The sequence below is a fragment of the Ahaetulla prasina genome, chromosome 13, assembly GCF_028640845.1.
Source record: "Ahaetulla prasina isolate Xishuangbanna chromosome 13, ASM2864084v1, whole genome shotgun sequence".
NCBI classification, from domain to species: Eukaryota; Metazoa; Chordata; class Lepidosauria; order Squamata; family Colubridae; genus Ahaetulla; species Ahaetulla prasina.
In genome coordinates, this window is record NC_080551.1 from 13,763,101 (window position 1) to 13,783,726 (window position 20,626).

At 41.8% G+C, this 20,626-nt stretch overlaps 1 protein-coding gene across 1 annotated transcript in view; it reads left to right on the forward strand.

The window, feature by feature from the left end:
* The window catches only part of ACAN (aggrecan), an 89,771-nt gene that overhangs the window by 52,075 nt on the left and 17,070 nt on the right, over window positions 1-20,626 (forward strand). Inside the window, exons 11-13 of the mRNA XM_058156009.1 lie at window positions 1,192-1,371; window positions 4,520-6,784; window positions 9,275-9,388. Of these exons, the coding sequence (XP_058011992.1) occupies window positions 1,192-1,371; window positions 4,520-6,784; window positions 9,275-9,388 (2,559 nt within the window). The remainder of the gene's footprint in view (window positions 1-1,191; window positions 1,372-4,519; window positions 6,785-9,274; window positions 9,389-20,626) is intronic.

Genomic DNA, 20,626 nt, shown 5'->3' on the forward strand with positions numbered 1-20,626 from the left:
ATGGAGATTTTGTAGTATCCTTCCCCTGCCACGCCCACCAAGCCATGCTCACCAAACCACACCACACCCACCAAGCCACACCCACAGAACCGGTAGCAAATAAAATTGGATTTCATAACTGCTTGGAAGTCCTCTAGTCCAGGGATCTCCAACCCTGGTCTCTTTAAGACTGGTGGACTTCAACTCCCAGAGTCCCTCAGCCAGCAAAGCTGGCTGAGGAATTCTGGGAATTGAAGTCCACAAGTCTTAAAGGAAGCAAGGTTGGAGACCCCTGCTCTAGTCAGTGGTGGGATTCAAATAATTTAACAACCTGTTCTTTGCCCTAATGATCGGCTGGATGGGCACCACCACCCCCACCCCCCAGTAGCAAAAACAGGCCGCGAGGGGACACGCCACCCACTCCCCCCCCGGTGCCCCGTTTTGTGCTAGGAGGACTCCCTGAAGCCTCCTGGGAGTGAAAACAGGCCATGGGGGGGTACACCGCACCCCCACACCCCGTTTTTTTATTTTGTCACAACAGTATACACAAGCATCAACATAAAATAACTACATATCATATAAGCAAAAGTATGCAATAACTATATTAATTTGATATAATGAAAGGAAACAATAGGACAGGAATGGTAGACACGCTGGTGCTCTTATGCACGCCCCTTATGGTCCTCTTAGGAATGGGGTGAGGTCAATAGTAGACAGTCTTTGGTTAAAGCTTTGGGGATTTTGGGAAGAGATCACAGAGTCAGGTAGTGTATTCCAAGTATTAACAACTCTGTTACTGAAGTCATATTTTCTGCCATATTTTGGGCCTAGTAGGCCTCCCTGCACTTACCTGGGAGACAAAATGGGGCCTGTGGGGATTCCTAGAAGGGGCGGGGATGGACCAGCCAGTAATTTAACTACCGGTTCGCCCAAACCGTCCGAACCTGCTGAATCTCACCACTGCTTCTAGTCCAACTCCTTGCTTGAGCAGAAGACTCTATACCAGGGGCCTCCAAACCAACTCCAACACTCCCAGACCCAAGTTCCAAGAATTCTCCAGTCAGCCAGGATTGATTACAGTTTATCCCTTGACTTACAACGGTTTCTTTAGTGATCGTTCGAACTTACAAACACCCGTCATGAAGACTTCATTCTACATCTACCTCGAATGTCCCTCTTTGGATATTCTGAACAGTGATTTCTGTCTTTCAGCAATGCCATCTCTGCATGGGGAACTAGAAGAAGACTTAATTGCAGTCCAGACCATCCCTGGTGTAGAAGAAGTTCCTTCTGGGGAAGAAACAACTGTGGAGATGGAGTTTGCCACTGATTCTGACAATCAAACTGAGTGGGGAACAGCAGTCTTCCCAACTGATACATCACTGTTATCTGGTAAATAAGTTCCATTGGCTCAACTTCTCAATAAACTGCTGCAGCTGCAATTTTTCTGAGAGTATAGGAAACTGTGAATATATATATTTAACAGTTAAGAACATAGTAAAACCTCACCTTAATATTTCCATATTTAAAATGACTGACAGCTCAATTCTAATAGACTCGAAATAAATTCCCATTTAACAGGTTTCAAGTTTAATGAATGAAATCTAGAGTCCAGACTAATTCTCCCCACTCCCCCAAAATGCACAGAGTCCAGATAATCTCAAAAAGTGGTTTTTGTCCATATGTAAAAAAAAAAATTGCATTGTTTGCACGTATCTACCACCTTTGTCATGTACTTCATTTACTTGTAACTACATGCTACAAATAGGGACGTGGTGGCTCAGTGGCTAAGACGCTGAGCTTGTCAATCGAAAGGTCGGCAGTTCAGCGGTTCGAATCCCTAGTGCTGCCGTGCAACGGGGTGTGCTCCCGTTACTTGTCCCAGCTTCTGCCAACCTAGCAGTTCGAAAGCACGTAAAAAATGCAAGTAAAAAAAATAGGGACCACCTTTGGTGGGAAGGTAACAGCGTTCCGTGCGCCTTTGGCATTGAGTCATGCCGGCCACATGACCACGGAGACGTCTTCGGACAGCACTGGCTCTTCGGCTTTGAAACGGAGATGAGCACCACCCCCTAGAGTCGGGAATGACTAGCACGTATATGCGAGGGAAACCTTTAGCTTTACCTTTACATACTACAAATGACACACACATTTATGCTAGGTGAGTCTAGATTGAGAGTTTAGTGTGTGGTGTGAACCCAGGATCATTTTGGCACCAGTTTTATATTTAAATTAAACGGCAAACCACTTTAGGAAAAACCTTCCCAAGAAAACTGCAGGGATTTGTCTAGGCCAGTGATGGCTAACCCTTTTCTCATCATGTGCCGATAGTGCACGCATCTGCCGGCACCCATAATGCAATGTATGGGGGGTCCTGCGCATGCGTGCATGACCTCCCTCGTGCTCCCCCGCCCTCCGCGCATGCAAGGGTGACCCACCCTGCCCCCCACTTTTGGCGTAGCAGGCCTCCTGGGCACAAAATTGGGCTGTGAGGGAGGCGGGCCGCACCCCCCACACTCTGCCCCCCACATATGCATGACCATGCGTGACCTCCATGTATGAACACAACCCACCCCACCCCACCCCGGCATCTCCTGCATGCACCCCGCTTCCCACACAAAATCAGCTGGTCGGCAGGAGTGGAGCTGAGCTGGGCAATGGCTCGTGTGTCCACAGAGAGAGTTCTATGTGCCAGCTGTGGCATGCGTGCCATAGGTTCGCCATCACAGGTCTAGGCAGTCTCTGAGAATTACATAGAATTGAACAAAATTCCCTCATTATAATAACACATATAACTCATTCTAATGAGCATGCAGCTTTCCGAAACTGGTTCAGATTCTTTGCCTAAAAACCTCTCTATGCTAGGTTGATGCAAATTGGCAAAACAAACCACAAAAACCCACAGAGGATTGTTAACGGAATAAATACAGCAATGTGGCCTCCTTTTCAGGTTATCAGATCAATAACGAAAATCCCCCCGATGTTGACATAGACTTTAGCCGAGAAAGAAAAGCTATATCTGCATCAAGTAATGGGCATTAACACTACTGCCAAAAAGTTAAGCTCTTGGAAATCTATTTGACAAAAATAATAAGAACTTGGTTTAAAATCCTTATTTACAGAGTTGGAGAAATGATATAGCAGATGTTTCCAGATGGGAAAAATTAAACCTTTTCTGGTTAGGAAGAATTGACGCTATCAAAATGAATATTTTACCAAGACTTAACTTGCTCTTCTGTATGATTCCAATACCTATTGAAAAGATATTAAGCAACTGGCACAAATGAGAAATGAATTGCATATGCTTCAATAAAAGATCAAGGATTACACTCAAGCTGTTACAGGATTCAAAAGAGTGAGACAGATTAAAGAGAGTGAGGAGGGCGTTCATAGATATTTCTGGTCTGATACAAATAGAAACAAACTGCAGAATACGTTATGTGGTAATAAGTAATATATTAAATGTCTGGGATAAAACAAGAAAGTAATAAGTCCTGATTGTTCCCCTGTTGTTTTGTTATTAAGTGTTTATTTTCATGACGAGAAAAACACTGAAATTCATTCAGTGGAGAGAGAACAATCTATTTAGATTGCAATACTTGATTACTAACAAGACAAAGATAAAATCTTTTGAGACTCTTCAGAATGGTCTAGTACACTTCGCTGAGTTTATCTTCATAAAATATAAGAGTACAAAAATAGCAGAAACAAAGTGGGAAACATAGAGACTCCACTGGATTTAAACAGTTTCTGATGTATCACTCAGAATATCTGGGTGGCCTTATTTATAAACCAATAAAATCTGATTCAGGAAACAAGCTGAAGATTATACCGTAGAATTAAAAGGATGAAGAACTTATCGATGTAGCAACAGATGAAAACTTCAATGGAAGAATGCGAAATTTACTCAGAATATTACATTTAGAGAAAAATTATAAATTTCACTCTCGGTATATTACTCCATAGGGACGTGGTGGCTCAGTGGCTAAGACACTGAGCTTGTCGATTGAAAGGTCGGCAGTTCAGCGGTTCGAATCCTTAGTGCCGTGTAATGGGGTGAGCTCCGGTTATTTGTCCCAGCTTCTGCCAACCTAGCAGTTCGTAAGCACGTCAAAAATGCAAGTAGAAAAATAGGGACCACCTGGGAAGGTAACAGCTTTCCATGCGCCTTTGGTGTTGAGTCATGCCAACCACATGACCACAGAGACGTCTTCGGACAGCGCTGGCTCTTCAGTTTTAAAACGGAGATGAGCACCGCCCCCTAGAGTCAGGAATGACTAGCACATATGTGCAAGGGGAACTTTTATGTTTATCTTTATATTACTGCCATTTTGATTACCAAAATGGAGAAACCTTTTTCTTAAGGTCTGTATACATCCTTGCTCTGTAGCCCTGTATCTATATGCTAAAATATATATTAGAATAATGTTGCTTTTTTAAGAAAAGGGGTTTGAATGTAGTCTAAAGCTGATGTTCTTTTTGGTATCGCTTGAGTATTCACCCTTGCATTTGTGCTCTCTGTGTTTCTCTTTCATGCAAGCGAGTCCATCAGCTGTGACTCAATCAACCGATCTTCCCATTGATGCAACGCCTGATGAAACAAGTTCAGAAGCTCCAATCACTGAGTCATCTGCTTCCGGTTGGACTTCCGGAGCCCCAGAGATAACTGGAACGGTCGAACCTAGTGAAACACCTTCAGGATTTGGAGAATCTCCCTCTGGAGTCCCTGAAATAAGTGGGCTGCCTTCTGGAGAAAGTGGGCTACCATCAGGAGACATAAGTGGCTTATCTTCTGGGGTTATTGAAGTCAGCACCTTACCTTCTGGAGAAGAAGAAATATCAGGGATTAGTTCAGAAACCCAAGAACAAATACCTGGGCTCCAGGAAGGCAAAGGGATCCCAGAATTTAGTGGGTTGCCTTCTGGATTTAGTGGGGACCATTCTGGTATTGATCCCAGCGGCTCACCATCTGGAGAGTATGATTATAGTGGTCTCACGTCTGCATTTCCTACTGTGTCCCTGGTGAATGCCACTTTGACGGAAGTTGTGACCACAGCAACAGAAAGGGAAATGGAAGGAAAAGGGACAATTGGAATCAGTGGAGATGGAGACGTATCAGGGTTTCCCTCTGCCGACTGGGGTGTTAGTGGCACAACCAGTGGATTGCCCTCCGGGGTTGATGTCTATGGGACCAGTGACCTCAGTGGGTTTTCCTCAGGAATTGGTATCAGCGGGGAACTGTCTAGCACACCTGATATCGATGAATTGCCATCAGGACTTGATGTTAGTGGACAGTCATCTGGCTCATTAGATATCAGTGGGTGGTCCTCAGGAATTGACTTCAGTGGAACATCTGTTGGGACACCTGATCTAAGTGGCGATGTCGACTTAAGTGGCCAACCTTCAGGTATTGATGGGAGTGGTGAACCTTCAGGTGTTACCTTCATTGATACTAAATTATTTGAAGTGACAACTCCTTCCTCTAAAGAAGAAGAAGGGAAAGGATTTGTAGAAGTAAGTGAATTACCTTCAGGAGATGAAGATCTATCAGGCACTACATCAGGAATTTTAGATGTGAGTGGCCAGCCTTCTTCTGGACAAGTAGACATCAGTGGGTGGGCTTCAGGAGTTACTGACATCAGTGGGCTTCCTAGTGGATTAACAGAGATCAGTGGAGAAAGCTCCGGCATTGATCCTGTCAGTGGCACTTCATCTGGAACATATGATTATAGTGGTCTCACATCAGGGTTTCCTACAGTGTCCCTTGTGGATACAACTTTGGTGGAAGCCGTAACACAGCCATCTGTTGCCCAAGAATTAGGAGAAGGCACATCTGGGATATTAGAAATAAGTGGGCTTCCTTCAGGACAGGAGGAAACATCTGGAGCATTGTATGATGTGACAACATCTAGCGGAGCATCATCTGAGAAAGTTGACTTCAGCGGGACTTCCTCAGGCATTCCATATTTTGGTAGAGAAACTGACGATCTCACTGATGTAAGTGGAGCATCTTCAACCACAGCCAGTGCTAGTGGTGATGTCTCTGGATTCCCAGAAATTATCTTAATAACTGATTCCATAGAAACAGTGACAAGACCAACAGTTTCACAGCAACTGATTGGAGGAACCGAGTCTTTCCATTTTCATGAACCAAGTGTGGAAGCCTCCACATCTGGGGCAGAAGTTCCTACATATCCTGAAAGTACCATATCATCCCCAGAATATCATGAAATCAGTAGTAAGCCGTCTACATTTCATGAAACTAGTGTAGAAACCCCTTTGTATAATGAAACGAGTGATGAAACATCCGTCTCATCAAAAAGCCACCTAGAAACTTCAACCCATTATGAACCAGGTGAAGAAACATCTTCATTATCTGAAAGCTACTCAGAAACATCTTCATTATCTGAAAGCTACTCAGAAACATCTTCATTATCTGAAAGCTACTCAGAAACATCTGGGGCACCATTCATCAGCGGCTTACCCTCTGGGACTTTGGATGAAAGGACTCAGTTTAATGGAGACAGTTCAGGTCCAGCACCTGAGGCAGTGTCAGATACAACAGAGAAAGGCTTTTCGCCAGATGTCCTACTTAGTACCAGCAGTCCAGATGTTGAATTAACTGAACAGTCAAGGCTTCTAACAGAGACTCAGGCTGAAACAGAGACCAGTACATATCCAACACCAGAGTTGGAAACAGGAGAGGGTGCTGCTCCAGGGATTCCACTACCATCACCAACAACTACTGATCTCCTTCCTAACGTTTCATCAGAGGTGACCGATGGGATACAACTTATTAAGCAAGGTAAATTTGGAACTGCATGTATGCAATTTAGACACTGTGCTAAATTTTCATCCTTGCTGATCTTTCTCTTATTTCTCCCATGACACAATGACTCCCAAAATTAATCTATCTGGTTAATTAACTAAAGATTGCGAACATTAATTTGTCCCTCTCTCCTATGGTTTAATAATTTTTAAAGCACATTTTGATCAGTTTTTAATGAACAACAACAGGTAACTGCATTTACATAAAGTCAAGGTACCGAAGAGGGAGGGGAGGAAAAATAGACAAAATACTAAAGAGATTTACTACAATGAGAATAGACAGGTACTGCCGTGTATATATGAAGTATTCCAATGGATTATAAACCATTGAGATAAACCATAAAATCCATCCAAATATGATGAAATTGTGGTTCCTGTCACTGATATCGCATTCATTTAACTTTGTGGATTTTTTTTTTCTAATGTAGTAATTGAAGAGGCCTCGTTAATTCAGAATTCAATCGTCACATTCTCTAGAGTTTTTCAATGTTGCACAATTATCATTCGGGCTGCTAAAATTAAATATATAATAAGTTGCTTATTTTAAGCTTATGGTTTGGTCCCATAAATGAATGCAGTAAGCCTAGCCCTGAGCAGCATTCAATTCTTCAATTAGTAATAGTAGTTATCTCCCCAAAGATTTATACATTTTGTTTATAGTATTTTACTTAAGGAGCCCTGGTGGCACACTGGTTAAAATGCAGTATTGCAGGCTAATTCTGCCCCCTGCCAGGAGTTCAATCCTGACCAGCTCAAAGTTGACAAAAGTTGTTAAAATGAGAACCCAGATCGTTGGGGGGGGGAGGGCAATAGGCTGACTCTATAAAACCACTTAGAGAGGCTGTAGAGCACTATGAAGTAGTATGTAAGTCTTAAGCACTAGTGTGTAAGGCTGAGTACTAACACTTATTAAAAAGTTATCTGTCTTTTGATGTCTTGTTATTACCTCACCTCTTTTGCCACAGCTGGGAGGTAAAAGAAGTTAGAACATTGTAATGTCAGAGAGACTCATAAATTCTATAACTTTCCAAATAGGAGGGAGATAGATAGATAGATAGATAGATAGATAGATAGATAGATAGATAGATAGATAGATAGATAGATAGATAGATAGATAGATAGATAGATAGATAGATCTGTCTGTCTGTCTGTCTTTGGTTATTCAGGTTTTCTCCTGCGTAAAATTGGAGGTGTCTTGGCAACGTTTTGATGAAGTCTCATTCGTCATCTTCAGGCTTCAGCTTCGTGCTTCTGGGAGCACACTTCTTGCTCCCAGAAGCACGAAGCTGAAGCCTGAAGATGACGAATGAGACTTCGTCTAAATGTCGCCAAGACACCTCCAATTTTACGCGGGAGAAAACCCAAATAACCAAAGACATATAAACACCTGCGAAAACCTCAGAAAACAAATATGTATGTATGTGTGTGTGTGTATGTATGTGTATATATATATATATCTGTCCCTTATACCAGTTGATTTGTTTTTTAAAAAATGTTTTTACCTATCTAGAAAATAAAATGCTCAGTTTTCTCTAAAGCATTGATGAAAAACCCCAAAGTTCTTTGGACCCTATTATACCGTGTGCTCAAAAAGGACTTGCACATTGACTAATAAAAACACGTAGTTATAAAATTACATTTGTCTCACCAAAAACCATGAACTATTATTTCCATATGATCTCACATGTGGTAGCCGTACAAAGTTCATAGGCATTGAAAGAGTTTTCTGCCCAAAGCTTTGGACCAAATATAATCCTTCATTTACTTTTACAATCCTTAAAGCCCAAAGGGGCAACAAGAGTGACTGAAGTAGAGTTCACAGGTGTGGATAAATAATATTGCCTTACTAGGGAAAGGAAGTTTCTTTCAGGATTGTGCTAAAATTTGCCAATGGTTTTATTTCATCCACACTGGAACTGAACCCTTATTTGGGGACAAGAAAGTCTCATCAAAAAGGGGCTTGTCTTTAAAAGTAACTTTCAGTTTGATGGCTCTGAAGAATAACACAAGGGCTATCAATAGATTTAAACTCAATGTAATTCACTCTAACCTTAATTGTAGGAAAGATGACTTCTGTAATAGAGTAGTAAATGTCTGGAACACTCTACCTGATCCTGTTGTTAAGTCTCTCTAATCCCCACACCTTTTACCGTAAACTGTCTACTGTGGACCTTTCATATTTCTTAAGAGGCCCCTAAGGGGGTATGCAGAAGAGTACCAGCATGCCTACCATCCCTGTCCTACTGTTCCCAATTATATGTAATCATTCTATGTGTTTATGGCTATGTTTTGCCTATTTTTATCCTTTTTTGGGGCCAATTTTTTTCATGTGTCCATGTCTATCTCTATATTGTTACTTGTTTCCTTGTACTTGTTGAGAAAGAAAAGAAAAGAAAAGAAAGAAAGAAAGAAAGAAAGAAGGAAGGAAGGAAAGAAAGAAAGAAAGATAAAATGTTTTTGATTGCAGCTACACCTAAGACTTGTGAGGAGAAACTATGTGGAAGAGGGACCTGCCATGAACAAGAAGGAAACATTACCTGTTTATGCCCAGATGGATTTATGGGTGATTACTGTGAGATAGGTGAGTCTTGATTTCTTCTTAATGATGATGATGTTGTTGTTGTTGTTGTTGTTGTTATTATTATTATTATTATTTATTGAATTTCTAGACCACCCTTCTCCCGAAGGATTCAGGGCGGTGTACAGCCAGGCTAAAAACATACACAAAATACATACATACATGTTATGTCTGACTCTTGATGATTTTACGGGCCAGGTGTCTACACATCTTCCAAGGAACAGCCGCCCTGTTCTTTGGGGGCCTTGTTTTCTTTTACTGCTAACTCTTCCAAACTATAGTTATATAAACTATAAACTAATAAAATATAGTAGTGGCCAAAATTGTGGAAACCTTTTGGGGAAAGTGTATTTTTGAGGTTTGATGGCTAATAATATCACTTTATTTTGGGAGGGGCGAGTTTCAAGATAATCCTATTCCACTGCTGTGATGATCAGGGATCTGGGATCGCCAAAGGAAAAAAAGCTTTTAAAGGGTTCGGACGATCCCAGCTGAGTTGCCTGGTTGCCAGAACTTTTTAAAAGCATTTTTTTACAACCTCTTTGGCCGATGAGGTTGTAAAAAATGCTTTTAAAAGGTTCTGGTGATCAGGCAACTCAGCTGGGATCGCCAGAGGAGCCTTTTAAAAGCTTTTTTTTTAACCTCCTTTTCAGCCGAAGAGGTTGTAGAAAAAGCGCTTTTAAAGGGTTCTGATGATCCCAGCTGAGCCGCACAATAATCAGAGTGTTCTGTCCTCCCTTGCCTCCGCACTATCAGCTCTGGCAGCAGAATAGCCAGTGTCTGCCAAGAGGCTCCGTTATCTTCCACGACGCTGGTGAGTCACAAACTTCAGCTCTTAATCAGTGGATTTGCCTGTTACAAAGAGACAAAGCAGCTCTTGTTGCCTTTTATATCCTGTGGGGTGTGGCTCCATTACTCAGTACTTCCTAGGCCTGCCCCACCCTTGCTTCTGTTGTTCCCTCCTCTCCTGCCTACGAATCTTAGGGTTCAACCAAGCCTGATTGCCGTCAGCTGGGTCTGCAGGTGTGGCCTGGGGGGGAAGAGTCAGGGGACGGAGGCCTCGTTATCTCCTCCACCTGGGCTGCCTCTGGCTCCTGGAGCTGAGCCAGGGAAGCTGGTGCTCCCGAGGTAAGTCCTGACGGCCCTTCCTCCTCACTGTCCAAGTCACTTTCTGGCAGGCGGCCCAGCTCGGGGGCGCAGACACAACACAGAGGCTTTTTTTTTTACTTTTAAAAGCATTTTTTTGGCTGAAGAAAAAATGCTTTTAAAAGTAAAAAAAAACAAACCCTCTGATGATTGTGCTGCTCAGCTGGGGGGGGGCCAGGGATTTTTGCTACTGGTTCTCTGAACCACCTGCCACCATCGCTACCAGATCGGGCGATCTAGTCCAAACCGAGAGCATTTCACCCCTGGTACTACTCTAAAAAAAGTGCTGTTATTAGCTAGTTTTAGAAAATACACTTTTCCCACAAGGTTACCACAATTTTGGCCACTACAGTAATTGCTTTCTCCAGTGAAATCCCTCACTTGACATGAACAAAGTAATTGAGACACAATTTCATGATTTTGCCTTCCGGTGACATGTCTGGTGTTAATGCGCTCTAGTACTTTGCTGTCCAAAGAACATGGAGGAGCTTTCCCCAGCACCACAGCTCAAATGAGTCAATTCTCTTCCTGTCTTCCTTTTTTTTTAAAGTCCAACTTTCACAATCATAGGTAGCTACGGGGAACACAACAGAGCGGACTAACCTATTTTTGGTTGCAGGCTGATGTCCTTGCTTTTCCATGTTCGGCTCATGTTCATCACTGCTGTGCAGGCTAGTGCAATCCAACCAGGGGTCGGCTTCAAAAATTTTAGCAACGGGTTCTCTGCCCGGTTGCTGGGTGGGCATGGCCATGGTGGGTGTAGCCTAGTTGGCCTCCTGCACCATGGTGTGGGGGGGCATTTTTGCCCTCCCTGGGCTCCAGAGGCTTTTCTCAAGCCTCCAGGAGGGCGAAAAGGGCCTCCCCAGGCTCTGGAGGCCTTCTGGAGACTGGAAACAAGCCTGTTTCTGGCCTTCCCGAACTTCCGATAGGTGCATTTTTCATCCTCCCTGAGCCTCCGCACGCGCCCTGCACTTACCTGCATCCAAAATGGGCCATTTGGGGATTCCTGGGAGGGTCCAGCCAGGAGTGGGATTTGGGGGTTTTCCAAATTGCACAGAATCTTAGCTAGAGGTTCTCCCGAACCCCTGCAAACTCCCAGCAGCCTACCTCTGAATCCAACATTTTATTTCTGGGCTGCATTCACCATTATAAGCAATTTGCGATCCTAGTAAAGTGATTTCCCCCCCCCACCCATTCTAAACTCTTTGGCTGCTTTGTTTCATTACACAATAGCAATGTAGGAAAAGTGGCTATTGCTTTGATTACTTCAGCTTCTGCTGTTGTTTGTTTGATTGATTGATCGATTGATTGTTTATAATTTATTAATGCTATAGCCATGGGGAAGGAAGAGGAAGACATATTAATAAGGATTTAATGGAATTCCAATAATGTAATAGTTTTTTATTTAAAATATTTATAGAATATTTTGTTCTATGTATTTCCTGTCCATTTTAGGGTTATATTTTATATGGGGCTAATGCTAGAGAACATTCACATTACCGTATTTCCCCAAAAATAAGGCCCTGTCTTATATATTTTTTTGAATCCTGAAATAAGCGCTTGGCCTTATTGCCATGTGTTCAAAAGGCCAATTGGGCTTATTATCAGGGGATGCCTTATTTTGGGGAAAACAGGATAGATAGATGATATATACAGTAGATAGATAGATAGATAGATAGATAGATAGATAGATAGATAGATAGATAGACAGACAGACAGATAGATAGATATAGAAGAGAGAGTGAGAGAGAGAGATGATAGTGTGTTTTCCTGAAAGTAAGACCCTGTCTTATATTTTTTTGAACCCTGAAATAAGCACTTGGCCTTATTGCCATGCGCTCAAAAGCCTGATTGGGCTTATTATCAGGGGATGTCTTATTTTGGGGGAAACAGGGTAGCAAAGTTCAGTGTTTTACCCTCAGTCTAATAAAGGGGACTCTAACCATATCCCCCATGCAAAATGTTCTTTTCTAACTCTGCTTTCATCCTCCTCTCTATTGTGCTTGGTGTGCAGAGCTCATAACCCACGCCTTACCCACGAGGCTGCCTGTTTTGAGTTCAAGTTAGCTACATTTTACTTGCTGATTTCTCCACTGACATTTTCAATCATGGAACAAAAGGTTCACTCAGTTGCAGTCGCTACTCGGTAGTTCGAAAACATCTGTTTACTTACGCAACCTGGATTAACATGGTAGATTAAAGTCCTTGACCTTTAACGAAGAAACTTTCATCCTGCAGTGGATAAATTCAAGGTTCCCCTGCTGCTACTGGTGATTTCTGACTTTTGTTATGTTTTCTTTTATTCTACTGCACTCTCCTTCAGTAACCTTATTTCTTGGAGATGGTGAGATTGTATGTTTTGGTTATAAACTATAAACTGATAAAATACAGTAGTGGGCAAAATTGTGGAAACCTTTTGGGAAAAGTGTATTTTTGAGGATTGATGGCTAATAACACCAATTTTGTTTGGAGTTTCAAGATAATCCTATTCCACTGCTGGAATGGCCTGGGAATAGCCCAGACCTTCACCCAATTGAAAATCTATGGAGCCGATTAAGAAACTTGTTAGCCAGAAGCAACCCAGCAATAAAACCCAATTAATAGAAGCAATCATTCAATCTTGGTTTCACATTATAACAGCTGTAGAACTCAAAGACTTGGTTCACTCCATGGGAAGACATTATAAGGCCGTAATTCATGCTAAAGGTTACTCAACTAAGTATTAACTGACATGGTGATAATTTTTATATATCTCGTTTTTTCTATGGTGATCATTTTTGTATATCTCATTTTTTTCTACGTGTTTCACTTTTCTTCTTTATACTATAACTGCTCTTCTAATAGCAAATCCTTCATAAAAGTTATTGCATTACATTCTTGTTTAAATTATCTTTCCATTGATATATAATTTTATGGAACTATGCCAAAAAAAAGTAGTGTTATTTAGTTAGTTTTAGAAAACACACTTTTCCTAAAAGGTTTCTACAATTTTGGCCACTACTGTAAGTCCATTGTTTTTTTCTTCTTATCTCAAAGTTCATTGTTAACCACTGAGATGCAAAGTGGCTAAAAACATTAATCAGGACAGGTCAGCTTTTTGAAAGCATGTCTGAATTTCAGGTATTGAACTGCTCTCAATTCCATTATATCGAGAACTCTTCCAATGAAGAGGTCTGTCAGAAAGAGTAAATAGCAGCCAAATTACATCCCCAGAATGCTGGATCTGCCTTTCTTTTCTTTTTTTCTTTTTTTTTTATAAAAAAGTTTTATTTTTACAATCATATCCAACAGCTCATCCAATGTACAGTCATATACAATTAGTCGGGCTTGCCCAGTCACCACCCCCTCCTTTTAACTCTCTTCCCTCTTCTACTTTCCAGACCTTCCTCCCCTTCTCTTATCTACATCCTCTCCTCCCTCCACCCTACACCTTCCTTCTCCCTCTTCTACCCCTCTTCCTTCCTCTTCTCCCTCTTCTACCCCTCTTCTCCTCTTTCCTACCTCCCCACCATTCTAAAATAGTAGCCTTTCTTACTGAACAATTGGAAAGTTCTTGTCACTAGTAGGAATTTGAAAATGAGGTGGCAGGTTGGAGGTCAGGATTAACTTTCATCTCAGCTGCTATACTTTCAACTTTTATCTTCGCTCCTCCACACTCGTGCTGTTGTAACGTAAGAGGAAAGCAGAATAGTAAATTTTAGGAAAGAATTGGGGAGAAGGCAGAAACAGCAGAATGGGACCACTCGCCAACTTGATGGGGGACAACTCGCCGCAGGGCAATTCAATTTAATTATTTAAAATAAATACAACATTATTTTTAATTTTTGTCATTCACATTTCATTCTGTCCCTCCTTTTGCATCCTTTCTTGAATGATTCTATTCCACCATTTCTTTGATATTAGTGTAAGAGGGGTGGTGGTGGTGCAGTGATTAGAATGCAGCACCGCAGGCTACTTCTGCTGACTGCCAGCTGCAGCAGTTTGGTGGTTCGAATCTCACCAGCTCAAGGTTGACTCAGCCTTCCATCCCTTCTGAGGTATGTAAAATGAGAACTCAGATTGTTGTGGACAATAGGCTGACTCTATAAAGCACTTAGAGAGGGCTGTAAAGCACTGTGAAGTGGTATATAAATCTAAGTGCTATTGCTAACCTGCAGCAAGTTGTCCCATGATGAGTTGGCCATGGCAAGTTGACTGTGAGTGAGTTGGCCATGGTGAGTTGGCTGTGGCAATTTGGATGCAGCAAATTGTCATAGATCCAGAAACAAAAACCCTGAGGACAAGAATGTACTAATCTAGTACAAGGAGTAAGGATGGATCCAGAAGTAGCCAGGCAACCAACATAGCAAGTAAAGGATAACTGGTTGGTAGGAAGAATAAAATTTCGAATCTAACCTTGATATCTTGCAAATCTAGGATGTGATGTGATTGGAAGACTAAGTGGGGAGGTATTTGCAAATTTCAAGCCTTGTTTTGCAATTAAATGATTCATTTTGTGTTTCTGGGTCAGGTTTCACAAAACCCATGGGCCAGTTTATGGAAGTCATGGGGATCAATGGGTATTAGTTTTGAAGGCAGAATGGCTGACTCTGAATGCCATCTTGGCTTTCTTGTATAGCTGGTTGGTACTCTGAGGGCTGCTGAGACTAGTTGAGTAAGGGATCCAATCCAGCTGGGCACTGCTTAGGTAACTATAAAGATAATAAAATTTTTGGTTGGTTGGTTGGTAATGTGCTTGGTTGAATGCCACTCTGGTGGATCACTTTTTTTTTAGATTTCCTACTCTCGGTTTCTGTTTTGGTTGATTTGAAGAAAATACAGGAGCCATGGCTAGGAAGGTATATTATAGATATTGTGCTTTGCAGATTTAAAAAAGGGGGGAGAGATCTACTTCTGACAGCATAGTCCCCATACTAAAAATTGATGCCTGAGCTCTTCCACCCATATGCTGTTGCACATTGTTCTGCACTGTTTGCTAAATACGTATTATCAGATTTTTTTTTTTAAAAAAAGCACAGAATCCCAAGTCACATATAAAAATATGTGAAATTAATTGGTAACCCGTCACCTCTGCAGTCTTGGGCAAAGGCGCACATTTTCTAGAATTTTCCTTATTATATGTTATTCCCAAACTTAGATGGGCTTCCGATGTGTGGCTATCACACATACACACACTCAGAATTCCATAGCCGTTGTTGTTAATTCTGGGAAATAAATCCCGTATCTGGAGGCTGCCAGATTGGAAACATCCCTATTTGGTGATGATTTTCTCAGGAAACAAAATTGCAGCCTCCAATGTCCAGGGATGTGTCTCAGGGAAGCAGAATTTGTGGAAGGGAAATGGCACAGCCGGATGACAAAGAAAGCAAGACCTTGTACTGCATTCAAAATTCAAACCTTAGATACCAGAACAGAAATGTTCCAAGACAGGCCAGAAATGTGGTCAAGAATATCAAGTGGAAAATATGTTCAGCACCCTGGACAGGTCATTACGGGTAATGACTAGTGTCAGTGCAGCAACAAAACTTCTGTAGAACTTCTAGTCCTGATTATTTCCTGTCCTAGACTTTCCCTAGTGGAAGCATGGTCTCTACCTTGTGCCTTGCCAGCATTCATGAATCTGAAAATATTATATATATGTATGTATGTATGTATGTATGTAAGTACGTATGTAGGTCTTTGGTTATTCGGGTTCTCCCGCGTAAAATTGGAAGTGTCTTGGCGATGTTTCGACGAAATCCCATTCATCATCTTCAGGCTGGAGTTTTTTGGCTTTGTTCTTATGTGAGCAAATACCCGTGAAAACCTACGAAAAAATATATATATTTTATATATATATATATATATAATTCTTTGCTGCAAAACATTTTTTCTTATCTAGGTCACCATCTTTGTACATTTGCAGCAAATGTTAATTTATTTATTTTTTTAGCCCTCCTGCAGAGATAATTTCTAGATTATCAGTATTTCAGGATCAACATTTCTAAAGCTTTTTCGCTCCCTCAGAAACCGAAGGACAAATCTTTCAAGGATAAAGGTATAGATTTATTAACAAACATAAACAAGAGCCAATTCCATTTGATAGCCTTGAATATTTTCTTCTTTACAATTAAAATTGTTTCTGTGCATGTTGGTTTTGTTTTCTTGAGCTAAGAAAATACCAAAGTCAGGCAGCTTTGACTGTCGTTTTCATCAATCAGTAAAGCAGCAGGAAAGTACACGTCTAATGGACTCAAGCCGTCAGACTCACGAAACGCCGATCTGACCACAATCTATCTTGGTATTTTGAAAGCAATTCTGGTTTGCTTGTCTGAAATTCTCAGTCAACAAGTAGTTTCATAGGGGCCTAAGAGGCAAATGTAGCTCTCTGTCTCAGATGGGCAGTCATCAATGACCATTCACTCAGCCCAGCTCTCCTGTCATTGGGCTCGTCACAAATTAACACTTGAGTCTTTTCAGGAACTGTGTTGGGGAGCTTCACTATTAGTCCTAATGCTGCTTGAGCAGAAGATGATTTACGCATTAGTCTTTGGGTTAAATGTATTTGGAATGGAATGGAGTGGAGTGGAGTGGAGTGGAGTGGAGTGGAAGGGAAGGGAAGGGAAGGGAAGGGAAAGGAGTGGAATGGAGTGGAGTGGGGTGGAATGGAGTGGAGTGGAGTGGAGTGAAGTGGAAGGGAAGGGAAGGGAAGGGAAGGGAATAGAATAGAATAGAATAGAATAGAATAGAATGGAATGGAATGGAATGGAATGGAATGGAATGGAATGGAATGGAATGGAATGGAACGGAACGGAACGGAACGGAACGGAATAGAATAGAATAGAATAGAATAATAGAATTATATTATATAGAATAATAAAAAAATATTTATATTATATAGAATAATAAAAGAATAGAATAGAATAGTAAGGGGCGTGCATAAGAGCACAAAAGTGCCTACCGTTCCTGTCCTATTGTTCCCTTTATTATATCAAATTAATATAGCTGATGCATATTCTTTACTTATATATATATTTTCTTCATGATATGTTTTTTTACTTATGACAATGTTTGTGTATACTGTTGTGACAAAATGAAATAAAAAATAGAATGGAATGGAATGGAATGGAATGGAATGGAATATGGAATAGAATAGAATAGAATAGAATAGAATAGAATAGAATAGAATAGAATAGAATAGAATAGAATAGAATAGAATAGAATAGAATAGAATAGAATATTGTTTATTGGCCTTATATAATTGGATATACAAGGAATTTGTCTCTGGTGCATAAGCTCTTATGAATTTTTTTAATTGATTTTTTATTTTATGAGATGATTGAATTTTCTTCGATCCTTCGATCGACCAAGCATAAGAAAGTGGCCATTCTCCATATTTTGTTACATTTGCTAAATGAAGATGTCCTACTCTTCCCATAATTTAGAGTGAATTCCATCTGAGCTTGACTGTCATTCTGGTAGTCATTGAAACATTCCGGTAGCCGGGTATTTGCCAAGCCTTTTTTTTTCCCCCTTATGGTTGGGAAATTCTTCTCTTCCATTTCTCGCACATTTTCTTCCACTTCGGTGGCTGCAGCTTCACTTAGCCCCGATCTCCAAATGGGTCTCTACGAATCCTTCAGTTCACTGCCTCCTTCTCTATTCTGGTTAAAATCAAGAAAACCGAAACTCCTGCGGTGGACTTTCTGCCCTTAGCCAAAGTCCTAATGGCAGCCCTTGATTTCTTCCAGACATTGATGAGTGCCACTCCAACCCCTGTCTGAATGGAGCTACCTGTGTCGATGGCATCCACACTTTCACATGCTTATGCCTTCCCAGCTACGGAGGGGACCGCTGTGACATTGGTATGGCCTGCTACCTTACCCAGCTTCAGCTAACTCTACTAACTGTATATCCCTTCTTTTTTTTCTGGAGGGGGGAGTGTTGGGGGAAAAAAAGACAATCTAACACACATACACCCAGCACTATTGTATTGCACCCTTTTCTCATCTCATCACAATTAACCCCTTAAATATCTGTTGCTGGGGTGGGGTGAACTTATTTTCTCTTACAGCAGTACTTAAGACTTACATACTTCTCCATCAGGGGTGAAATGCTCCCGGTTCGGACCGGATCGCACGATCTGGTAGCAATGGGGGTAGGTTGTTTGGAGAACCAGTAGCAAAAATCCCTGCCCCACCCCCCGACTGCCCACATCTCGCTGTTCCTCTTCTCTGTCCCTGAAGCTCTCGGTGGTGATATAGCTGCAAACGGCCTTAAATGACAGCCAGGGCACTTCAAAGGGCCACACCAGAGCTGATCAGTGCTATAGGTGGTTACTAGACCGGTGCCTCTATTTTTAAAGAAGATAGACCGGTGCGCTCCTTAAAAAAAGGCAATTAGTAGACCGGTGCCTCTATTTTTAAAGAAGGTAGACTGGTGTGCTCCCAAGTTTTGTATACTTTATTATTTTTATTATTTATTATTATTGGCCACGCCCACTTGGTCACCTGACCACCAAGCCACACCCACCAATTAAGCCACACCCACAGAACCGGTAGGGAAAATTTTTAGATTTCATCCCTGTGCTCCATAGCGCTTTACAATACTCTGGGTGGTTTACAATGTCAGCCTATGGGCCCCCCAACAATCTGGGTTCCTATTTTACCAACCTAAGAAACCTGTCGGCTTCTTCTCCCCTAATGGATTCTGTTTTTCAAGTTATCCCGCTGCAGATGGACAGAGTCCCAGACCTGTTCCACCATTCTTTTCATCATCACCAGAATAATACACCATTTCTATACTATTGCCAGTTAATAAATAACAAGGATGTGCTTGTGAAATCATGAGGAATACAGCTTCACTTAGGACAATCTTTACCATTTGATGCAGCCGGTCCTCACTTACCAACCATCTTTCGCTGTTAAAAGGACACTGAAGAAGAATTCTTACAATTGGCCCTCAAGGTGTAGATATCGCAGCATCACCGCTGTCACGTGATTATGATTCAGTCACGTGATTGCCATCCATTACCTTCATAGCTGGCTTCCAACAAGCAATAGCATTAGCAATAGCACTTAGACTTATATACCGCTTCACAGCGTTTTCCAGCCCTCTCTAAGCAGTTTACAGAGTCAGCATCTTGCCCCCAAGAATCTGGCTCCTCATTTTACCAACCTCAGCAGGATGGAAGGCTGAGTTAACCTTGAGCTGGTCAGGATCAAACTGCTGGCGGTAGGCAGAGTTAGCCTGCAATAGCACTTAGCACTTAGACTTGTATACCACTTCACAGTGCTTTCCAGCCCTCTCTAAGTGGTTTACAGAGTCAGCCTATTGCCCACAACAATCTGGGTCTTCATTTTACTGATCTCGGAAAGATGGAAGGCTGAGTCAACCTTGAACCAGTCAGGATCGAGCTCCTGGCTGTGGGCAGAGTTAAGCTGCAATGCTGCATTCTAACCACTGTGCTACCAGGGCTAAAATAAAGTCAGTGGGGAAGCCAGTTCCAAGCTGCAGTTATGTGACTTAACAAGTGCATCCCGTAGTGACAGAGTTCCCAGCCCCAATTGCAGGTGGTAGGTGAGAACTACTTGCACACTTTGAGCTAGATGTTCCCCAACTTGAGAACTGAAAGCCACAGTTGAAATAAGCCCAACTACAAAATAGCTAGCATATACATCAGGGGTGTTCAACTTGGCACCTTTAAGAGCTTGTGGACTTCAAGAATTCCATAGCCAACCATGCAGGCTGGAATTCTGGGAGTTGAAGTCCACAGGTCTTAAAATTGCCAAGGTTGGCCATTCGAGATATATAGCAGGGGTCTCCAACCGTGGTCCCTTTAAGACTTGTGGACTTCAACTCCCAGAGTTCCTCAGCCAGCAAAGCTGGCTGAGGGACTCTGGGAGTTGAAGTCCACAAGTCTTAAAGGGACCAAGGTTGGATACCTCTGATATATAGGATGTTCCCAGCATGCCTGTGTCCATTTTTGTGAATGGGGAGGCACATTTTCAAACATAGCAATGGGGTGCCATCATCCAGTATATTTGTTTTCCAAGAATGTCTATGTGGCCCAGGATGCAAATAAAGGTAAAGGTTCCCCTTACGCCTATGTTCTAG